The following is a 16114-nucleotide window of genomic DNA, read 5'->3' as shown; positions in this document are numbered from 1 at the left end:
GGACCAGGGAGGGCTCAGCCCACCCCTTAAGCTCCATCTGAGCCCCTTGTGGACTAGACCTGGCATACTCCCATGAGATACTCACCTTCCTATAAATCTCAACAAGTCAAGCTTTTCCCCGGGATCCACTGTTTTCCATTCCTTGTCCAGAAGCTCTGGTATTGTTCTTCAGATGCTTACCCAGGCCAAAGAGGGAAGGGTAGGTGAGAAGACGCCCTCTGGAGAATCCTCAGAGGAGATGCATAACAGACCCTGAAGGATGAGTAGGTTTTCTCTAGGGAGGGTGGGGGGGGGGGGGAGAGAATGACCTTAAGTGTCAGGTTACTGAGCTTGGATCTTATGCTTTAATTACCAGAGAGCCAGCCTCAGAGGTTTCCTGTCTTCCCTGGGTCATGCTCCCTCTGAAACACTAGAGTCTACCCACAGAAGTAGCAAGAAATCCCCACACACAGGTTCTAGAAAAGGCCTCCCACTGACTTTCTCTGAATACACTAGCTTCTTAGCCTTTCCTTGCAATGATGGTTTTGTTATAGATGGCAAGAGAACAGACATTTTTGTAAAACAGAAAGCAAGCCTTATTAAAATAGATGATTTGGGTAACCTTGCAAGAGGTAGGCTCAGCAGAGGGATGTAAATTAAGAGAGAAAAGGGGGGCTGCAATTAATAGGAGCGACTGTTACACAAGGTCGTCTGCTATTGTAAAAAGAGCCCTGGACCAGGATCCAGGAAATTTAAGTTTGATTCCTGGCTCTGACACTCACTAGATATATGCCCCTTGAAAATCAAATTAATCTTTCTATTATCTCGACTCATTTTGGGTAAAGTATTGTGATGATCAAATAAGACAATGCACGTGAAAAGGTAGTACATTATACAGCACTACAAAAGTACTGTGGAGCACATATGTGTGTATTCTACTAACCCAGTGGTTCTTAACCAAGGGCAATTCCCCTCTCCCACCCCTCCCCCAGGGAAATCTGGCAATGTCTGGAGATATTTTGTATTGTCACCACTGGACAAGGGCACGATTGGTATCTAGTGGCTGGAGTCCATGGATGCTGTTAAATAGCCCACAACGCACAGGGCAGTCTTTTACAAGAAAGAATTATCTAGTCCAAAATGCAAATAGTGCCGAGGTTGAGAAACCCTACAGTAGCCTATTTATGCAGCTTTCAACCAATCTAAATTGCCTCATTAGGCAGCATCTTCCTGGAGCCGCTTCCTCCTCCCCAGGAAAGTCAGGAGGAAGAGCAGAAGTGATAAGGACCACAGGACTGCTTTTACCTTCCCCTGTCCCCCCTGCTGCTCCTCTCTTTTGTCTCAGCAGCACCATTCTTGTCCACCCTATGGAGATGCCGGCCGACAGGAAGGGCAAGAGGCCAGACTTAAAGCATAAATGGTCTCAAAGCCTGGCTTGACGGAGAAATGCACCGAGTTCAGGTCTAGTTCCCTACAGAGAGGGATGTTTCTCTTGCAGTGAGAGCTGGAACAGCTTTCTCAGAGAAAGACTAGTTTCCAGGCATTCAAAGAAAAAGGAAATCTGATTTGCTGTCACTAGCTTTGCATTTTAAAGGGGGAAGGAGGTGCTTCCTTTCCAGCTTGGGCTGGACAGAATGGCTCCCGCAAAGAAGGGTGGTGAGAAGGGTGGTTCTGCCATCAATGAGGCAGTGTCCAGAGAATATACCATAAACCGTCACACGCGCATCCATGGAATGGGTTTCAAGAAGTGTGCCACTCCCGCACTGAGAAAGATGCAGAAATTTGCCATGATGGAGATGGAACTCCAGATGGGCACATCGACACCAGACTCAGCAAAGCTGTCTGTGCCAAAGGAATAAGGAATGTCCCATACCGGGCCGGGTGCTGTTAGCCAGAAAACGTAATGAGGATGAAGATTCACCAAACAAGCTCTCTACGTTGATTACATATGTACCTGTCGCCACTTTCAGAAATCTACACTAATGTAGATGGAAACTAAATGGTGAATGGCGAATAAAGTTATAAAACTGGAAGAAAAAAAAAAAACACAAAAAACAAGATATAAGGAGGAAAAGAGGGCGAGGTTGGTTCCGGTCAGCCCCACCCCTTGCGCTGCCCAGATTGCAGCCAGCCAGGTTTGTCAAGGCGGGGTTGGTTCTAGTCAGCCCTACCGTTTGCGCTCCCCAGATTCCGGCCGACAGGTCAGTCAGGGCCCTGTACCAGTGCTCCGGGGTTGTGCTTCAAGTGCCCGCAAAGAAAGTAGGACCACGCAACACAGCCTGGAGCAGCCGAGCGGCCGGGCCCTAAGTTGGTGAGTAACATCGGCTCCAGTGACTCGGGCCGGGTGGGAGAATCCAACTCAGGAGTAGAATATGCCTCATACTCAGCGTTTTCCTGCTGCGCTGCATCCAACCGGGTTCAGCCATCCCTACTTCCCCCAGTCCCAATCTGTTTCCTCTGCGCGGGGTCCGTTTGGAGGCGGCGTGGACCTCCGAAAGCGGGAGGGGGGCCAGCCCTCGTGGCGACCGATAGAGGGAGGCCACTGGCCGGCAGGGGGCGCTGCACCATAGGCTTGAGCGCCGTGTCCTCGAAGACCCTTTCTCTCTGCCCTGTGTCCTCAGGTAACATGTTAGCTGTGCACTTTGACAAGCCGGGAGGACCAGAAAACCTCTACTTGAAGGAGGTGGCCAAGCCAAGCCCCGGAGAGGGGGAAGTCCTCCTGAAGGTGGCGGCCAGCGCCCTGAACCGAGCCGACATACTCCAGGTACCGAGGGGTCAGGCAGGGGCTGGGTGGGGCAGGGCGAGATTTCAGGGCCCTAGGAATGACCTAGGGTACTGCCTGTAACACTCATCATACAGTGTGTGCAGAGGGTGTGCTGGGGGTTCTGAGAGGTAGAACCATTTAGTGTACACAAAATACTTGCGCGCTGTATTTGCAAAGCAGAGTCCACACGGAGTTAATCCAGTCTGCTCAGGCTTTCAGATAAGAAGGGGATTACCATTTGTTGAAGGCGGTGTGAGTGTGTTAGGCTGTGCTTTTTATCTCATTTACCCTGCAGGCCACCCTGTTCATCATTTGTAGTCTACAGGTAAAGAAACTAAGGGTCAGAGAAGTTAAGCAATACATCCAAGACCACAACACTAATAATGCAGGAGCGGGTGGGGGAAGGAGAAGACTGGGATTCACACTGAGGTCTCTGTGGCTCCAAAGGCCGCACTTCCTCCTCTGAGGGTCCCAGAGTGAGCTGGGAGCAGTACTGTAAGAATTTTCTTCTGCTATTTGAAGCGCTAACCCGACCAGCTGCATTGGTTGGGGTAATTGAGAAATGTGCACCGGAATCACCTGGGGCGCTTCTTCAAAATAAACATGACCAGGACCCAGGCAAGTGTGTACTTTGAAAAAGCCCCTCCAGTGGTGCACACTCCGGGTCAGTTCCTCTGGTCTAAAGCCCTGGTCAGAGGCTACTGACGATTGCAATGAGTAAATACAGAGCCTGGCACTTGATACAGGAAAATTATTAAGGAGTCCATGGTTTCGTTCCTAATCCTGCTAATTTACTTTGCAAGCTTAGACAAGGCATTTTCCTGTCCAGGCCTGTTTCTCCATTTGTAAAACAAGGGGTTTAGATGAGGAAAAAAGCTAAGGGCCTTACTAGTTATGACATCCACTGATTGATTATATGACATACCATGTCTTATTTGCATGAATGATTATATGACATACCATGTCTTATTTGCATGAAACAAATTACTCTTTTCCTGACTTAAGAAAAACTGATTTTATTTTGAATTTTTTGTCAGAAAAAAAGAACTATTGGAAAAGGAGCAGGGATGATGACACAGATTTCTGATCATACTTCCCACTTCGTGCATTCCTCTCTCCGCAGAGACAAGGCCAGTATGCACCACCGCCAGGAGCCAGCAGCATTCTGGGACTTGAGGCGTCTGGACACGTGGCAGAGCTGGGACCTGGCTGCCAGGGGCACTGGAAGATTGGGGACCCAGCCATGGCTCTGCTGCCCAGTGGGGGTCAGGCTCAATATGTCACTGTCCCTGAAGGGCTCCTCATGCCCATCCCAGCAGGCCTGACCCTGCCCCAGGCAGCAGCCATCCCAGAGACCTGGCTTACAGCCTTCCAGTTGTTACATCTCATAGGTGAGGAGGCCCGCCCACATGCTCACTCCATGCAGCGTGGCTCAATTCCTTCCTGACTCAGCCATCTCAAAACCCAGTAGTTCTCCAGGGCACTGAGCCAGACCCAACCCCAGCACCTTACCCTGCTGTACCACCAATAGTAGAAGGTCCTCATATCCTATTAGCCAAAGCTTGATGTTGAAGCTGAAAATCATGGTCATCAGATAGAAGGCCTGTGCACGTCTTCATACTGCAGGCCCACCAGTGGTCCCAGCTTCTCAAAGTCATGCTGAGCTTTTCTCTGGGAGCCCTAGTGCAACAGAAGGAGCCATTCAACCAACTCTTATTCCTCCCCAATCCCACTGAGCCGCCCAAAAGATCATGTGAGGGAGCCTAAGAAGACTTGGTCCTTGCCTTTAGGGAGTTAGGTGTAACTGGGAAGACAGACATGCACAAGAATTAGACAACCATAGAGTTTGAAAGGCTGGCTCTGTATAATAGAAGTTCATGATGGGAAAATTTGGTGTAGGCAAAAGTGGTCAGAGAAGGCTTTCTGGAAGAGAACATCAAGGGTGGGTGAAGTTGTGATGGACAGAAGGCAGGCCAGAGTGGCCTAAGAAAGAGTGTCTTTTTCTTTCTTAGAGAGAAAAGTGAGATTAGCTGCTCTGCTCAGAAGTGAAGGATGACAGTTGTCATTTGTGAAAAATGACACTGGGACTAGATTGTGGTGGCCTTGAACTGCAGGCTGTCTGGACTTTATACAAAAGCCAATCGAGAGCCACGTTACAATTTGAGGAGAAAGTGACATAATGAAAGTTCCATTTTAGGAGTAGGAGCTTGGTGGCTATGTATGGTGCCTGGATTCGTAAGACCAGCTGAAGGCCAGTTTCAGACTGAAGAGAGAGTAGCTTATGGTGGTGACAATGGGAATGGTGATTATTCTTACTCAGGAATAGGTCAGAGTTGTGTGTTTATTTCATAGGTAAAACACAGATTACAAGTGCGGCGGCTAATAACTGTTTCAAAAAGTTGTTTCCCACTTTGACCAGAGGCAGTAAGACCAAAAAAAAGAAAAAAAGAACTGTCAATATGTTCTCTTAAGAAAGCAAGAGAGTTGGCATTTGGTGGTCCCCAGGCCAGGTGATCACGATAGAATATGCCTACATAAAAAATCTGTAGCAATTGCAAAGTAAAGTGAATGGTTCCTGTACTTTCTGTCACAGGAAATGTTCGGGCTGGAGACTCTGTGCTAATCCATGCAGGATCAAGTGGGGTGGGCACAGCTGCCATCCAACTCGTCCGGATGGCTGGAGCTATTCCTCTGGTCACAGTTGGCTCCCAGGACAAGCTTCAAATGGCAGAAAAACTTGGAGCAGCTGGTGGATTCAATTACAAAGAAGAGGATTTTTCTGAAGCAACACTGAAATTCACCAAAGGTAAACAACAGCTTATATAGCTCAGCAGGAATTTCAGAGATGATTAAATAAAATCCTCACCAGCTTCTAGATTGCCAGTGCTCTAGATTTGTCTTGCCTCTGCTAAATGTGCAACAGCTTCCCTGGCCAAATTCTAGTACTCAGGCAGGGAGTATTTAGGACTAAGATGGCTTTCATGAGTATTCTTGTAAGTGGTATGATTCATACATGTCTTAGAAACTGGATAATCACACAGAGTTGGTCAAGAATTATCCAGGACCTCTTATTCCCAACTAGCCAGTCCACAGTGCATTAATAGGAGACATGAGGCAGAGACCAATTTGGAGCAGGTCATAGTAGGGTTGGGGTGTCAGCCTCCTAAATGGATGAGCCTCTGTATACCAAAGCCTAATCTGAATATTGTTGGCTCACTCTTTTTTCACATGAGTGGAAAAGGAGAGATGAAACCAAAGCTAGCAAAACTACAATTCAAACAACCCAGTGCAGACACTTCATAACCCTGTAGCCTGGGATAGGCCTCCCCTGTTTTGTTCTCACGCCGATACCAGTGGGTTCTCAGATGAACTATGTTACACATGTATGATAGAGTTCAGCTACCTAAACTCCATTTACAACAATATTTCTATGAGCAATGTTTCTAGTTCCAATCTATAGATGTATCACTTGCAGCTATATTTATTTATACCCATATATCCACACATATACCATGGGATCTTATTATGCACCAAGCTTTCTATGTCTGACTAGCATCACAATTTGTGTTTCATGTGGAAGGCACTGGAGTCAACCTTATCATAGATTGCATAGGAGGATCCTACTGGGAGAAAAATGTCAACTGCCTGGCTGTTGATGGTCGCTGGGTTCTCTATGGTCTGATGGGAGGAGCTGACGTCAATGGGCCTCTGTTTTCAAAGCTTCTTTTTAAACGAGGAAGTCTGATCACCAGTCTGCTAAGATCTAGGGACAAAAAGGTGAGTGATGAGTGAAAACTATTACCCAGAGAAATGTGATTCATTCCATAACGCCAAAGAAGGGAAGATCTGTCACATTTTAAGGTAGAGAGCCTATGTAGAAACCTGCCCCACTTCTCCCCCATGGAAAAGTTAACCCAATTTCACAGAAGTAATTCAAATTGGTCAATAGAAGCTTCAACATCTTGGAAAAGGGGTAGCTAACATTTTATATGAAACCTTGGAAGTCTTTCTAATACAATGAACAAAGCATTGACCATATTAGGAAGCACCTCTAATAGTCACAAGACTTTTTTTTTTTGAAAGGAAGAACTCTTCTCAGTATGTTAAGAAAGCCTGTTAGCATTCAACCTGAAATCTTGTGTGGTATTGTAGCAGGCGCCAGCTTTGGGACTGTTTCCCAATACAGGGTTTCACACCTGCCAGGGGATAGCAGAGCTTAAGCAATCCCTTTTGAACTAAGCCTATGTAAGACCTGTCTGTGGCTGCCTCCTGCTTAAAGCCTTTATTTAAAAATAGTCCTTAGGCTGTGAGTGACACTAATATTTTACTCCAGGCTTCAGTCTTTATCTGGTACAGAACAGAGGTTACGTATGTGGGGCATGCACATAATGCTGGTAGTGAAGGGGTTAGGTAGCCCGAGTGCTTTTTCTGACGTATACATGGTTCAGAGAGAGCACAAAGGCTAGGCAGGATGGGGAGTAGCAAGGTAAGGCTGATGGTCTTCTTTTCCTTTCTTAGTACAAGGAAATGCTGGTGAAGGCTTTCACGGAACAAATTCTGCCCCACTTCTCCACAGAAGGGCCCCAACGTCTATTGCCAGTTCTAGACAGAGTCTACCCCCTGACGGAAATCCAAGAGGCGCATAAGTACATGGAGAGTAACAAGCACATGGGAAAAATCGTCCTGGAATTGCCCCAATGAAGGTGGAAGAGGCAGTGAAACCAAGGGTCCTTATGGCTTTGATTAAAGTTAGTTTTAAATTCTAGCTCTAGAAATCATATCCCTCTCTCTGTGTACCCCTCAGAGACCAACCCCACCCCCCACCCCCATAATCAGTAACCCCTGAGGCAGAAGACGGTGGCCTGGACCTTAATAATAGTCACACCGCCCAGCCCTCTAGCAGGCTAACGATAACATCTTGACCTAAGTTATGTTTCAGTTCCTAAGCCCTTGGCTACTTTCCCATGAGACTGGACAGAGGGGCTCCGGAAAATATTTCAGAACAGTCATCAAGATCTGAATAAATTATGCCTTACCTTTACCTCACCTCCAACCAATCAGATCCCAACACAACCCCGAGCCTCTAACCAACCCACGGAGTGTTGCGATTTGGCCCCATATAGTCTGTAACCTACAAGCCATTGGGAAGCCAGGTATTCAGAGCACTGTCTCCGGGTTTGGTGCCATTTCCTTAAAGAAACCTCTACTTTCTTTGCTGCAAACGCTTGTTGGTGTCTCCTGTGGCTTTGATGCGCGCAGGCAAAACGAACCCCCTAAGTTCAGTAACAGTAGTTCAGAAAACGATCACCTCAGGCCTTCCCCGGGCAAATTTATTTAAAATTCACTGTAGGCAGGCAAGAGCTCCGACGTTACTGCAGGCCCGTCTGTAATCCACTGGTCTTTCCCCGTCCTCGTCAAATGATCCCTGTAAAGCCGGCCTAAGAAAACAGTGGAGTCAAAGGGCGGCCGGCTCACTGTGGGCGGCCCCAGCGCGCCGACTGAGGCCACAGGGGTGGGGATGAGTTGGGAGGCGGGACCAGCGTCGCGGCGGAGAGGCCGGATCAGCAGATACTCGAACTTCAGAGGCTGCGCCAGGGTTCCGGGTACGGAGACAACCCTGTAGGCTCCGCTTCACGCACTGCCACAGGCCCAGGCCCACTCACACGTCCCCAGCACCTGCCCCACACGCACCCCGCACACTGGGGACCCATACGAGGCCCCGCCTCCTTCCGGAACTCACCTGAGAGCCGCCCCACTTCGCGCCGCTCTCCTCAGCCCCGCCCCCCGGCCGCCAGCTTCCTCTGCTCAGGGCCGCCCCGACCGGAACACCGCCCCTTCTTAAGCCGATGCCCCGCCCCTTTCGGTCAGAGCCCGGAAGCGTCTTGGACATTCGCCTTTTAACCTTCCGGCCTCATAACTAACTCAGGCTCGTTTTGCCCCGGAGTCTTTTCGAAAGGGGATATACGTCAGCACGTCTCCACGTGAGACGGCGATATTCCGGCGTGTTATAACAGCTTCCGGCGGAGCCTGGTTGTTGTCCTGCTTTTGACGCCCTGTTGCGCTGAAACTGAGCGAGCTCCCGGGAGTGCGGAGGATTTCCAGTATTAGCTGCGGTAACCTCATCAGCCTGCGAAGATGGCGATGCAAGCGGCCAAGAGAGCGAACGTGAGTATCGGGGACTTCTGCCGAGAAGGAGGGACTTCGCTGCTGGACCTGCTCAGCGGCGTGGATCAGAGCATTCTTGGTCCTCCTCCATCCCCAGGGTGGGGACGCCCAGAAGTTACTGTCCTGGCAGAGATTTCATCCAGGCCCGTCCTTAGGAATATGCTTTTTGAGTCACACGTCCGCCCCCACCCCTTTTGAGAGTTCCTTCAGTCTCTTATCCTAGTGTCAGTGATAGCGTTAACCCTACAGCCTTTGTTGCTTCATCTGCATCTGGCACCTGGCACCAGGGTCTTCTCGGCCTAAAAGTCAGTAGCACAGATGAGTCCCCAGTAAATAATAGTCAATCAACAAGAGCCTGCTATGTACTAGTCTTGAGATAGGAAACAATTCATCAGCTATACTTATTGAACACCTACAACCGTACGTGCCAGACACTAGTCTAGGTATTGGAGATACAGTAGTGTGAGTAAAACAAAAAGCCCTATTGCTGATGTTCTTATGTTAGAGAGTGAGGTGTTGTGGAAACCATTAAAAAAATGGTCTCAAGAAAGAGAGTGGTGAACTCTAAGATGCTGAGAGGTACAGTAAGATGAAGACAGATAATTGGACATGGTGAGATGAAGACTTTTGGTAACCTCAATGAGATCATTTCAGTGGATGAAAACTTGGTTGTGGTGGGATGAAAAGAAGGTGGAAGTGGAGAATCTGGAGACTTCTCTTTTGCATGAGTTTTCATGTAAATAGGGAGAAGAGAAATTGGATGATAGTTGACTTTTTTTTTTTTTAAGATGCGTGATACTAGGTGTATGTGTATCCCAATGGCAATGACTCAGTAAGTGGGAGAAACTGATGATACAGGAGAAAGATGGGTTAAGTTCAGGAGTGGTTTGGAGTAGCTGAAGCATAGTACTGAAAGGGAAAGTGGGTGCATATGTACTCCTATGAATGTAGACTGGTGGGTTTAGTAATATAAGGTACTTACCACTTGGTCATATCTATTTTCTGCCATAAGCAAGAGCCAAGGTCATTTCCTAGGATGGGCAGGGAAGAGAAGGAGCACAAGAGTGAAATCTAAATGGGAGATACCTATTTGAAAGTCATCAACTCAATGTGGAAACTATGTATGTGGTTAAGGACCATAGAATTAAAGAAGGGATACAAAGGGTCAAAAAAAAGTCTAAAGATAAAATTCTGTGGAAGAGCATATTATAATGGCAAAAAAGACTGAGAAGACCTAGCCTTAAAATTAGGAGAAAGCCAAGGAAATAGGAGTGTCAAGAAGGTAATAGTCAACAACGTCAGAGGCTCGGAGAAGTTAAGTACAATAAGAATTGAACACTGCAAGTGAAATGTCTTAGTGTGTAAAAGCACTTTTTCATCAGAGTGCTGGGGTGGAAGTTAGATTGTGGTAGGTTGGTGAGTGTCAGTGAAATAACGCATATGAGGCAGTGAGTGTAGACTTTCTCTTTCCAGAGGCTTGACTAAAAGAAAAAAAAAGAGCCACATAAGAATAATAAGTAAAGGCAGAAACCTTGGTTTGTTTTTCCTTCACTGTAATCCTAATACTATCTAGACTGGCATATACATAAAGAAGTGCTCAGTATTTGTTGAATGAAAAGGCATCTAAATAAGTATTTTGTGTAATGATTGGCAGTACATAAGCAACTGCTCACCTGAGGAATAAAAGACACGAGTGGTGAGGGAAAGCCTGTAAATTCAAAAGAGAGAAGAGATTGTTGATGTAACAAGTTCCTGAGAAGATCAGAGAAGGGTCATCAGTGAGAGTTTTATCGTCTGGCAAACGGGAACAGTTCTCTTCATCCTTCCCCACATGTGTGTGAAGCATCAAGGACTTTTTAATGAGATTGGAAATCTTGTTTCAATGTAGTAACAGAAAGCCTGGGTTTTGTAGTAGCCCCTTATTAGTTCCTACGAATAGTCTTTCCTAAAACCAGTGTCCAGTTGCTTTTCCAAAAAGCATGCCATTTTTAGTAATATTAGATTATAATTCTTGTTCTTGGCTTTTTTTAATGTATCATTTTTTATTATGATAATTATTATAAGAATTATTTAAAACTGTAGCCCTCTTCCTCCTGATTATAATGATAACACATATTTCTCATTTTAGATTCGACTTCCACCTGAAGTAAATCGAATTTTGTATATAAGAAATTTGCCCTACAAAATCACAGCTGAAGAAATGTATGATATATTTGGAAAATATGGACCTATTCGGCAAATCAGAGTGTGAGTCTTACTGAGAGTTTTGAATTGTCATTTAAAGAAAATGATTGCATAATCTGTAATCTTGGAATTATAGCTGACAGCAAGGCCTAACTGAGAGCTTAGAGACTAATAGATTGAAATCAGGAAGCTGAGACTTTTTTGTAAAGTACAAATATCATCTGAGACCCGTGATCCAGCTCCGTGAAAGCCAGCAACTAGTATAAATGGGCTGATTACCTAAGAGTCCATCTGAGAGGATTTCTAAGGTTTTTATTTTCAGTTGGAATATCTCTTTCTTAATACATTTCTTTTGTGACCTGAGAGCTCTTTCTTGGCTTTTCCTTTTAAATGATCGCTATCCCTCCAGGAACCAAAAGCTAGAAATATGTCATCATTGGTACTCAAATAGGGATGAAAAGAAGGTCGTATAGACCAGCTGTCCTTTTTTAGGAAGTCTCAATCCTTTGAATATTTTATGAATATTTGATGAAAGCTTTGGACCCTTTTCACAGAAGAAAACACACATTTTACATATGATTTCAGTGGGGACATGGATTCTAGGTTAAGAAACCCTGTTCTCTAAACATAACAGAATGGTGCCCAGAAGCTCCCTGACTTGGGGATTAGGAGACAAGATTCTGCTTTAGGCAGGTTGCCCTCCTTTTTTGGTTTTCTGTTTCCTCACAAGCAAAATAATCTGGACTGATGATGCCTTTTCGGCTCTTAACATGGAGGCAGCATTCTAAATTTACTGAAGTGGTTGTAAGATCTAGGTTCAAATAGTAACTGGGCACTTGCTAGTCTTGTGAAACTAGGCAAAATACTTCACCCCTCTAAGTTTCAACTCTATGTGAAATACAGTTTTCCTGACCTGCTCGCTTAAAAGAATTTTAGGGAGGATCAAATTGATAGTGCTTATGACAGCATTTTGTCGTTGAGTAATTCCTTCCCTAGCCACCCTTCTCTTGCTCCCGTAGCACCTTCCAGAACATCTCCTTAGTTAACACGTGGCTTTGCTGTTTCTTCTCACTTGTCTGTCCTGCCAGCTTGTGAGCTCCTCCTCCAGGGCAGGTACCATTATTCTTTTCACTTTGTATTGACAGCTCTTGTCGTGCCTGATACACGTTAACCACCCTCTATAAGTAAGTAAATAATAATACAAAACGGTAGTGTGGCTGTGATTAATTTATGAAGGTATACAGATTTTATTGATAGTACACCATTAAGAGATGGTTACATTAACAAAGTTAAGAGAAAAGTTTGGTGTGCAAGAACTTGGGTCTAAATCATAGATCAAGAAACAGGTGTTTTTCTGTCCGATTGCTGAGCTCATGTTTTATGGCATACTTGGCACCTAGCACTAGGGTGACCGACTTTCCCAGTTTGCCCAGGACCCAGGGGTTTTCTGGGACGTGGACTTCCAATGCTAAAACCTGGATGGTCTTGAGCAATCGGAAATGATTGGTCACCTTACCTGGCATGTAGCAGACACTTGGTGCTTTGAACTTTTTAAAGCCCTTTCACACTTGTTTCCTCTTTTGATTATTAAAACCACACATAAGATAGAGCAGGTGATAGAGTCTGATGTCATTATTTGACATGTGAAGCAACTGGAGCTCAGAGAGCTTGAGTTACATGATTAGGTTTTCTTATTTCTGCTCTAAGCTTTTACCACCAATCAAGAAAATAATGGCTTAGTACCTAATATAATAGCCTAAGTACGTTTTTTCAAAAATTACAATTACAATGTGTTTCTCAAGATAATGGGTTGATAATTAAGGCTGGGACACCTGAGAGGGAGAGACTCTGTTAACGTGGGGTAGTGCCTATCCCTATTCTTCCTAAGAATATGTAAGAGGAAGAAAGGGAGGTGCTTTTGTTTTGTTAGCTTCCTGGAGTAAGGATGTGTGATGTGTGAGAGAATGCTTGTTAGCACTTGCTTATTAGCACGTGCAGTATACATAGCACTGTGGGAGTAAAATGAAATACAAAACCATGTTTGCCTTTAAGGAATGTAAGTTTTTTTATGTTTTATTCCAAAGGAAAAATTAGGTAGACTTAGGTAGGTTTTGGGAGTGGGGAAGTCCCCTTCTTTCATACTTGATGCATTCTTGAAAATGATAAAAAGACAAGTCTGAACATTGCTAGACTTCCCAGAGAGTAAAGAGTATTTATTATAAAATCCCTCATCAGGCCCATGCAAGCTGACAGAGAGCATTCAGTGACACTGGCACCCGCCAACTATCCCTGCACTCTGCCTGTCCCACCCCCTTTACAGGAAGCACAAGCTCTGACTGAGGCCCGGGACTGTAGTCTCATCCCTTCGCTTCCCATGGCCCGCTCCCTTTCCTTGACCGTATGCCGGGACTATGGCCGCCCATGTCATAACCCATATTCCACAGTTGCATTGGTGGCTGGAACACAGATGGAAGCAAGGGTCTCTCTTTATCACACCGGAGCGGAAGCTGAGTAGGCTGTCTGCCCACTGTCCCTGCTAACGACCACATGGCCATCTGCTGCCTGCAGTTTGTTTCTCCTCACACTTCCCTATGGTACTTCCTCCCCTGACTGAAACTGGTGAGGTGAGGTGGCCAGGAACACCTACAGACTTGTATCGGTGAGCAAGGTGCAGTTTTTCCTTCCAGCTGCCTTCCAGCATTCTGCTCCAGTCCGCAGGTAACCCTACCCAAAAGCATACTTCCACCCCAGTTTCTGCAGACGCCCAGCCCTTTCCCCAGCCAAAAGGGATTTTAATTCATGACAATGCCAATTGTATTAAAAAAGAATGTAAAGGGCTGACTGTATTGCATTTTTAAAAGGCAAAGATTTTTCTAAGTGGAAGAAACTACATTAACTCGCTACATTGGCAGACATCCTTTTCTGGCCATAAAGGATGATGGTTGACTGTTTTCTTATACCTATGTATCTCGTTTAGAGTTTTTCCATCTTCTTGGTAGGAGCTTCGCTCCCACCCACCACCCACAGACACAAAGTAGGTTTTATTTTTATGGATTTGATAAACCTTTGTAAAATATTGCCCACAAATGTATTTCCTACATTGATGGAGATCGTCTTTAAGAATTGAAATTATAATTCAATCATGGTGGGAGGATCTAAATCTTTAGAGATAAGGGACTAATTTCTAGGAGATAGTGTGATAAAGTATTGGTTCTGTTACATAAATGTACAGTTAAGAAAACCAAAACCCCATTCTAGACATTGCTGACTAGTAGGAGCTATCACTCAGTACTGTACTTTCCGGTATAAGGCTAAAAACTGGGTCTTAGTATGAAAAGTTGGAAAAACTAGAACATGAAGACAGTGACAACATTTCAAGCTAGTTCTTTGCTGTTATTGCTTTAGTAGCTGTATTAGTATTCTTGATATAAGTGTTGGGACGGAGTCCCAGGAGAGCAGTGTGCAGGCTCTCGGCCTCATGTGGAAAGGTGCTGGCTTGGTTATTAGATGGCCCTCAGCTGTAACCAGTTGGCCATTAGCCACTACTGTTTTGTATATAACTGCTGTGGCTACCTTAGCAAGCACAGATTGCAGGTAGTGCAGATCGCGTGGACCCTACTTTCTGTGTCTCGCGGGCCACCAGCGAGACTGTGGTGCAGGAAGACCCCTTGTTGGGGGACTGGCAGATACTCACTTCTTGTGTCTCAACCAGCCGCTATCAAGAATAGACTATAGTGGTATGAACCCCCTATCCATGGCTCCGTTGCTGTTCGGCCTCAACGTCTCCTGCGTTCACCTGCCGGGAGCTGAGACTGCATCACAATAAGTTTAACCTAGAGCTATTTTACTTAAAATAAAAACAAAAATTATCTAATTCAGGAAATTGCAGGCTTATCCAGCATACCTATCCAGAATGTTTATTTCTCCTAATGGTTTTCGGGTAAATGTGTTTTTAATTAAGTCTGATTCAACTCTGCAGGGGGAATACACCTGAAACCAGAGGAACAGCTTATGTGGTCTATGAAGACATCTTTGATGCCAAGAACGCATGTGATCACCTGTCGGGATTCAATGTGTGTAACAGATACCTTGTGGTTCTGTACTATAACGCCAACAGGGTAAGTACAGCCGTGCTTCTTAGGGAGTGGGGAGCACATGTAAGAATTAGTGCAGAACTGCACTGATGAGGAGATGTATACGCCGAGTTCTTTTCTAGCCAGTGCTGTTAGTGAAATTCATTTGACTGTAGATTGGTAACTGTTGATTTTGGTGCTTACCACATTTTCAGGCATTTCAGAAGATGGACACAAAGAAGAAGGAAGAACAGTTAAAGCTTCTCAAGGAGAAATATGGCATCAACACAGATCCACCAAAGTAAACATTTTCTGCATTTGCATTTTGGACTGAAACCTGTGACTCACCACCACCCTTTTCCAGTTTTTAATTAATACTGAATATTGTGGTTTCTTATTCCAGATTCGAAATAATCTGCTTGAAACTTTGATACATGTTAGAATATATTGTTAGTAAACTTGTAGCTTTTTTGTAAAACGTGTTTTCTCTTGAACTTTCCCCTCCTGTTTGATACCAGAAAAAAAACAGCAGTTGAACCTTATCAGGAATTGTTTGGTGGTAGGTAGTCCTAGAGACTGAGCTTCTTGAGAGCAGGGACCTTTTTGTATTCTGAATGCCTCCAATGTCCATCCAGTGCTTAGCCATCAGGGGAACTTGTTAGAGTGTTATCATTATTGATTATCTATTAATAATAAAAATCTTCATAACAACTCAGTGAAGGTAGGTATGTCCTTTTTGCAGATAAAGAAACCAGAGTTCACTGTGTTGGATAAATGAATAAAATGCTTACATTAAAAGATGCTGTAACATCAACCAGTTATTAACCAGGCTAGTACATTTGAATAATACTTGCTTTACAATTAACATACACCTTTGTCAGTGTGGGTACCCTTGTCCTTAGAGGTCTATTCCAGAAGTGGCCATTTAGATGACAGCACATTGTTAGAA

The 16114-nt window shown here is 45.1% G+C and overlaps 2 protein-coding genes, 1 long non-coding RNA gene and 1 pseudogene across 4 annotated transcripts; 3 read left to right on the top strand and 1 right to left on the bottom strand.

Annotated features, from left to right (window-relative positions):
- Positions 1-287: 287 nt before the first annotated feature.
- Positions 288-1962, top strand: LOC109435125 (large ribosomal subunit protein eL31; annotated as a pseudogene).
- Positions 1963-2160: 198 nt separating this feature from the next.
- Positions 2161-7508, top strand: TP53I3 (tumor protein p53 inducible protein 3). Its single transcript, XM_019712725.2, has 6 exons — positions 2161-2290; positions 2601-2743; positions 3867-4134; positions 5337-5549; positions 6324-6520; positions 7262-7508. The coding sequence occupies exons 2-6, from the start codon at positions 2606-2608 to the stop codon at positions 7442-7444; spliced, it is 999 nt and encodes a 332-aa protein (XP_019568284.1). The 5' UTR covers positions 2161-2290; positions 2601-2605; the 3' UTR covers positions 7445-7508.
- Positions 3744-8564, bottom strand: LOC141571513 (uncharacterized). Of its 2 annotated transcripts, none has more exons than XR_012496274.1 (4): positions 8484-8564; positions 5325-6506; positions 4256-4423; positions 3744-3964 (listed from the first exon to the last, which is right to left on the bottom strand). It is a non-coding gene; the product is annotated as an uncharacterized LOC141571513 (long non-coding RNA). The 2 variants fall into 2 exon arrangements; XR_012496273.1 differs by lacking the exon at positions 8484-8564 and adding an exon at positions 7879-8477.
- A 177-nt stretch (positions 8565-8741) lies between these two features.
- On the top strand, positions 8742-15963 carry SF3B6 (splicing factor 3b subunit 6). The gene is made up of 4 exons (XM_019712736.2): positions 8742-8908; positions 11037-11155; positions 15072-15210; positions 15381-15963. Exons 1-4 carry the CDS (start codon positions 8879-8881, stop codon positions 15468-15470), a joined length of 378 nt encoding a protein of 125 aa, XP_019568295.1. The 5' UTR covers positions 8742-8878; the 3' UTR covers positions 15471-15963.
- The last annotated feature ends 151 nt before the right edge of the window (positions 15964-16114 follow it).

This window comes from Rhinolophus sinicus, linkage group LG05, assembly GCF_036562045.2.
Source record: "Rhinolophus sinicus isolate RSC01 linkage group LG05, ASM3656204v1, whole genome shotgun sequence".
NCBI classification, from domain to species: Eukaryota; Metazoa; Chordata; class Mammalia; order Chiroptera; family Rhinolophidae; genus Rhinolophus; species Rhinolophus sinicus.
This window is presented reverse-complemented; position numbering and strand designations above follow the sequence as displayed.

What these genes read in the sequence shown, in the direction of transcription:
- TP53I3 (XM_019712725.2), top strand. Translation starts at nt 2,606, where the DNA reads ATGTTAGCTGTGCACTTTGACAAGCCGGGAGGACCAGAAAACCTCTAC. An exon ending in ACCGAGCCGACATACTCCAG is followed by an intron (nt 2,744 to 3,866) that starts GTACCGAGGGGT and finishes CTCTCTCCGCAG; the next exon opens with AGACAAGGCCAGTATGCACC. An exon ending in TAAGATCTAGGGACAAAAAG is followed by an intron (nt 6,521 to 7,261) that starts GTGAGTGATGAG and finishes TTCCTTTCTTAG; the next exon opens with TACAAGGAAATGCTGGTGAA.
- SF3B6 (XM_019712736.2), top strand. Translation starts at nt 8,879, where the DNA reads ATGGCGATGCAAGCGGCCAAGAGAGCGAAC. An exon ending in CCTATTCGGCAAATCAGAGT is followed by an intron (nt 11,156 to 15,071) that starts GTGAGTCTTACT and finishes TCAACTCTGCAG; the next exon opens with GGGGAATACACCTGAAACCA. An exon ending in TGTACTATAACGCCAACAGG is followed by an intron (nt 15,211 to 15,380) that starts GTAAGTACAGCC and finishes CCACATTTTCAG; the next exon opens with GCATTTCAGAAGATGGACAC.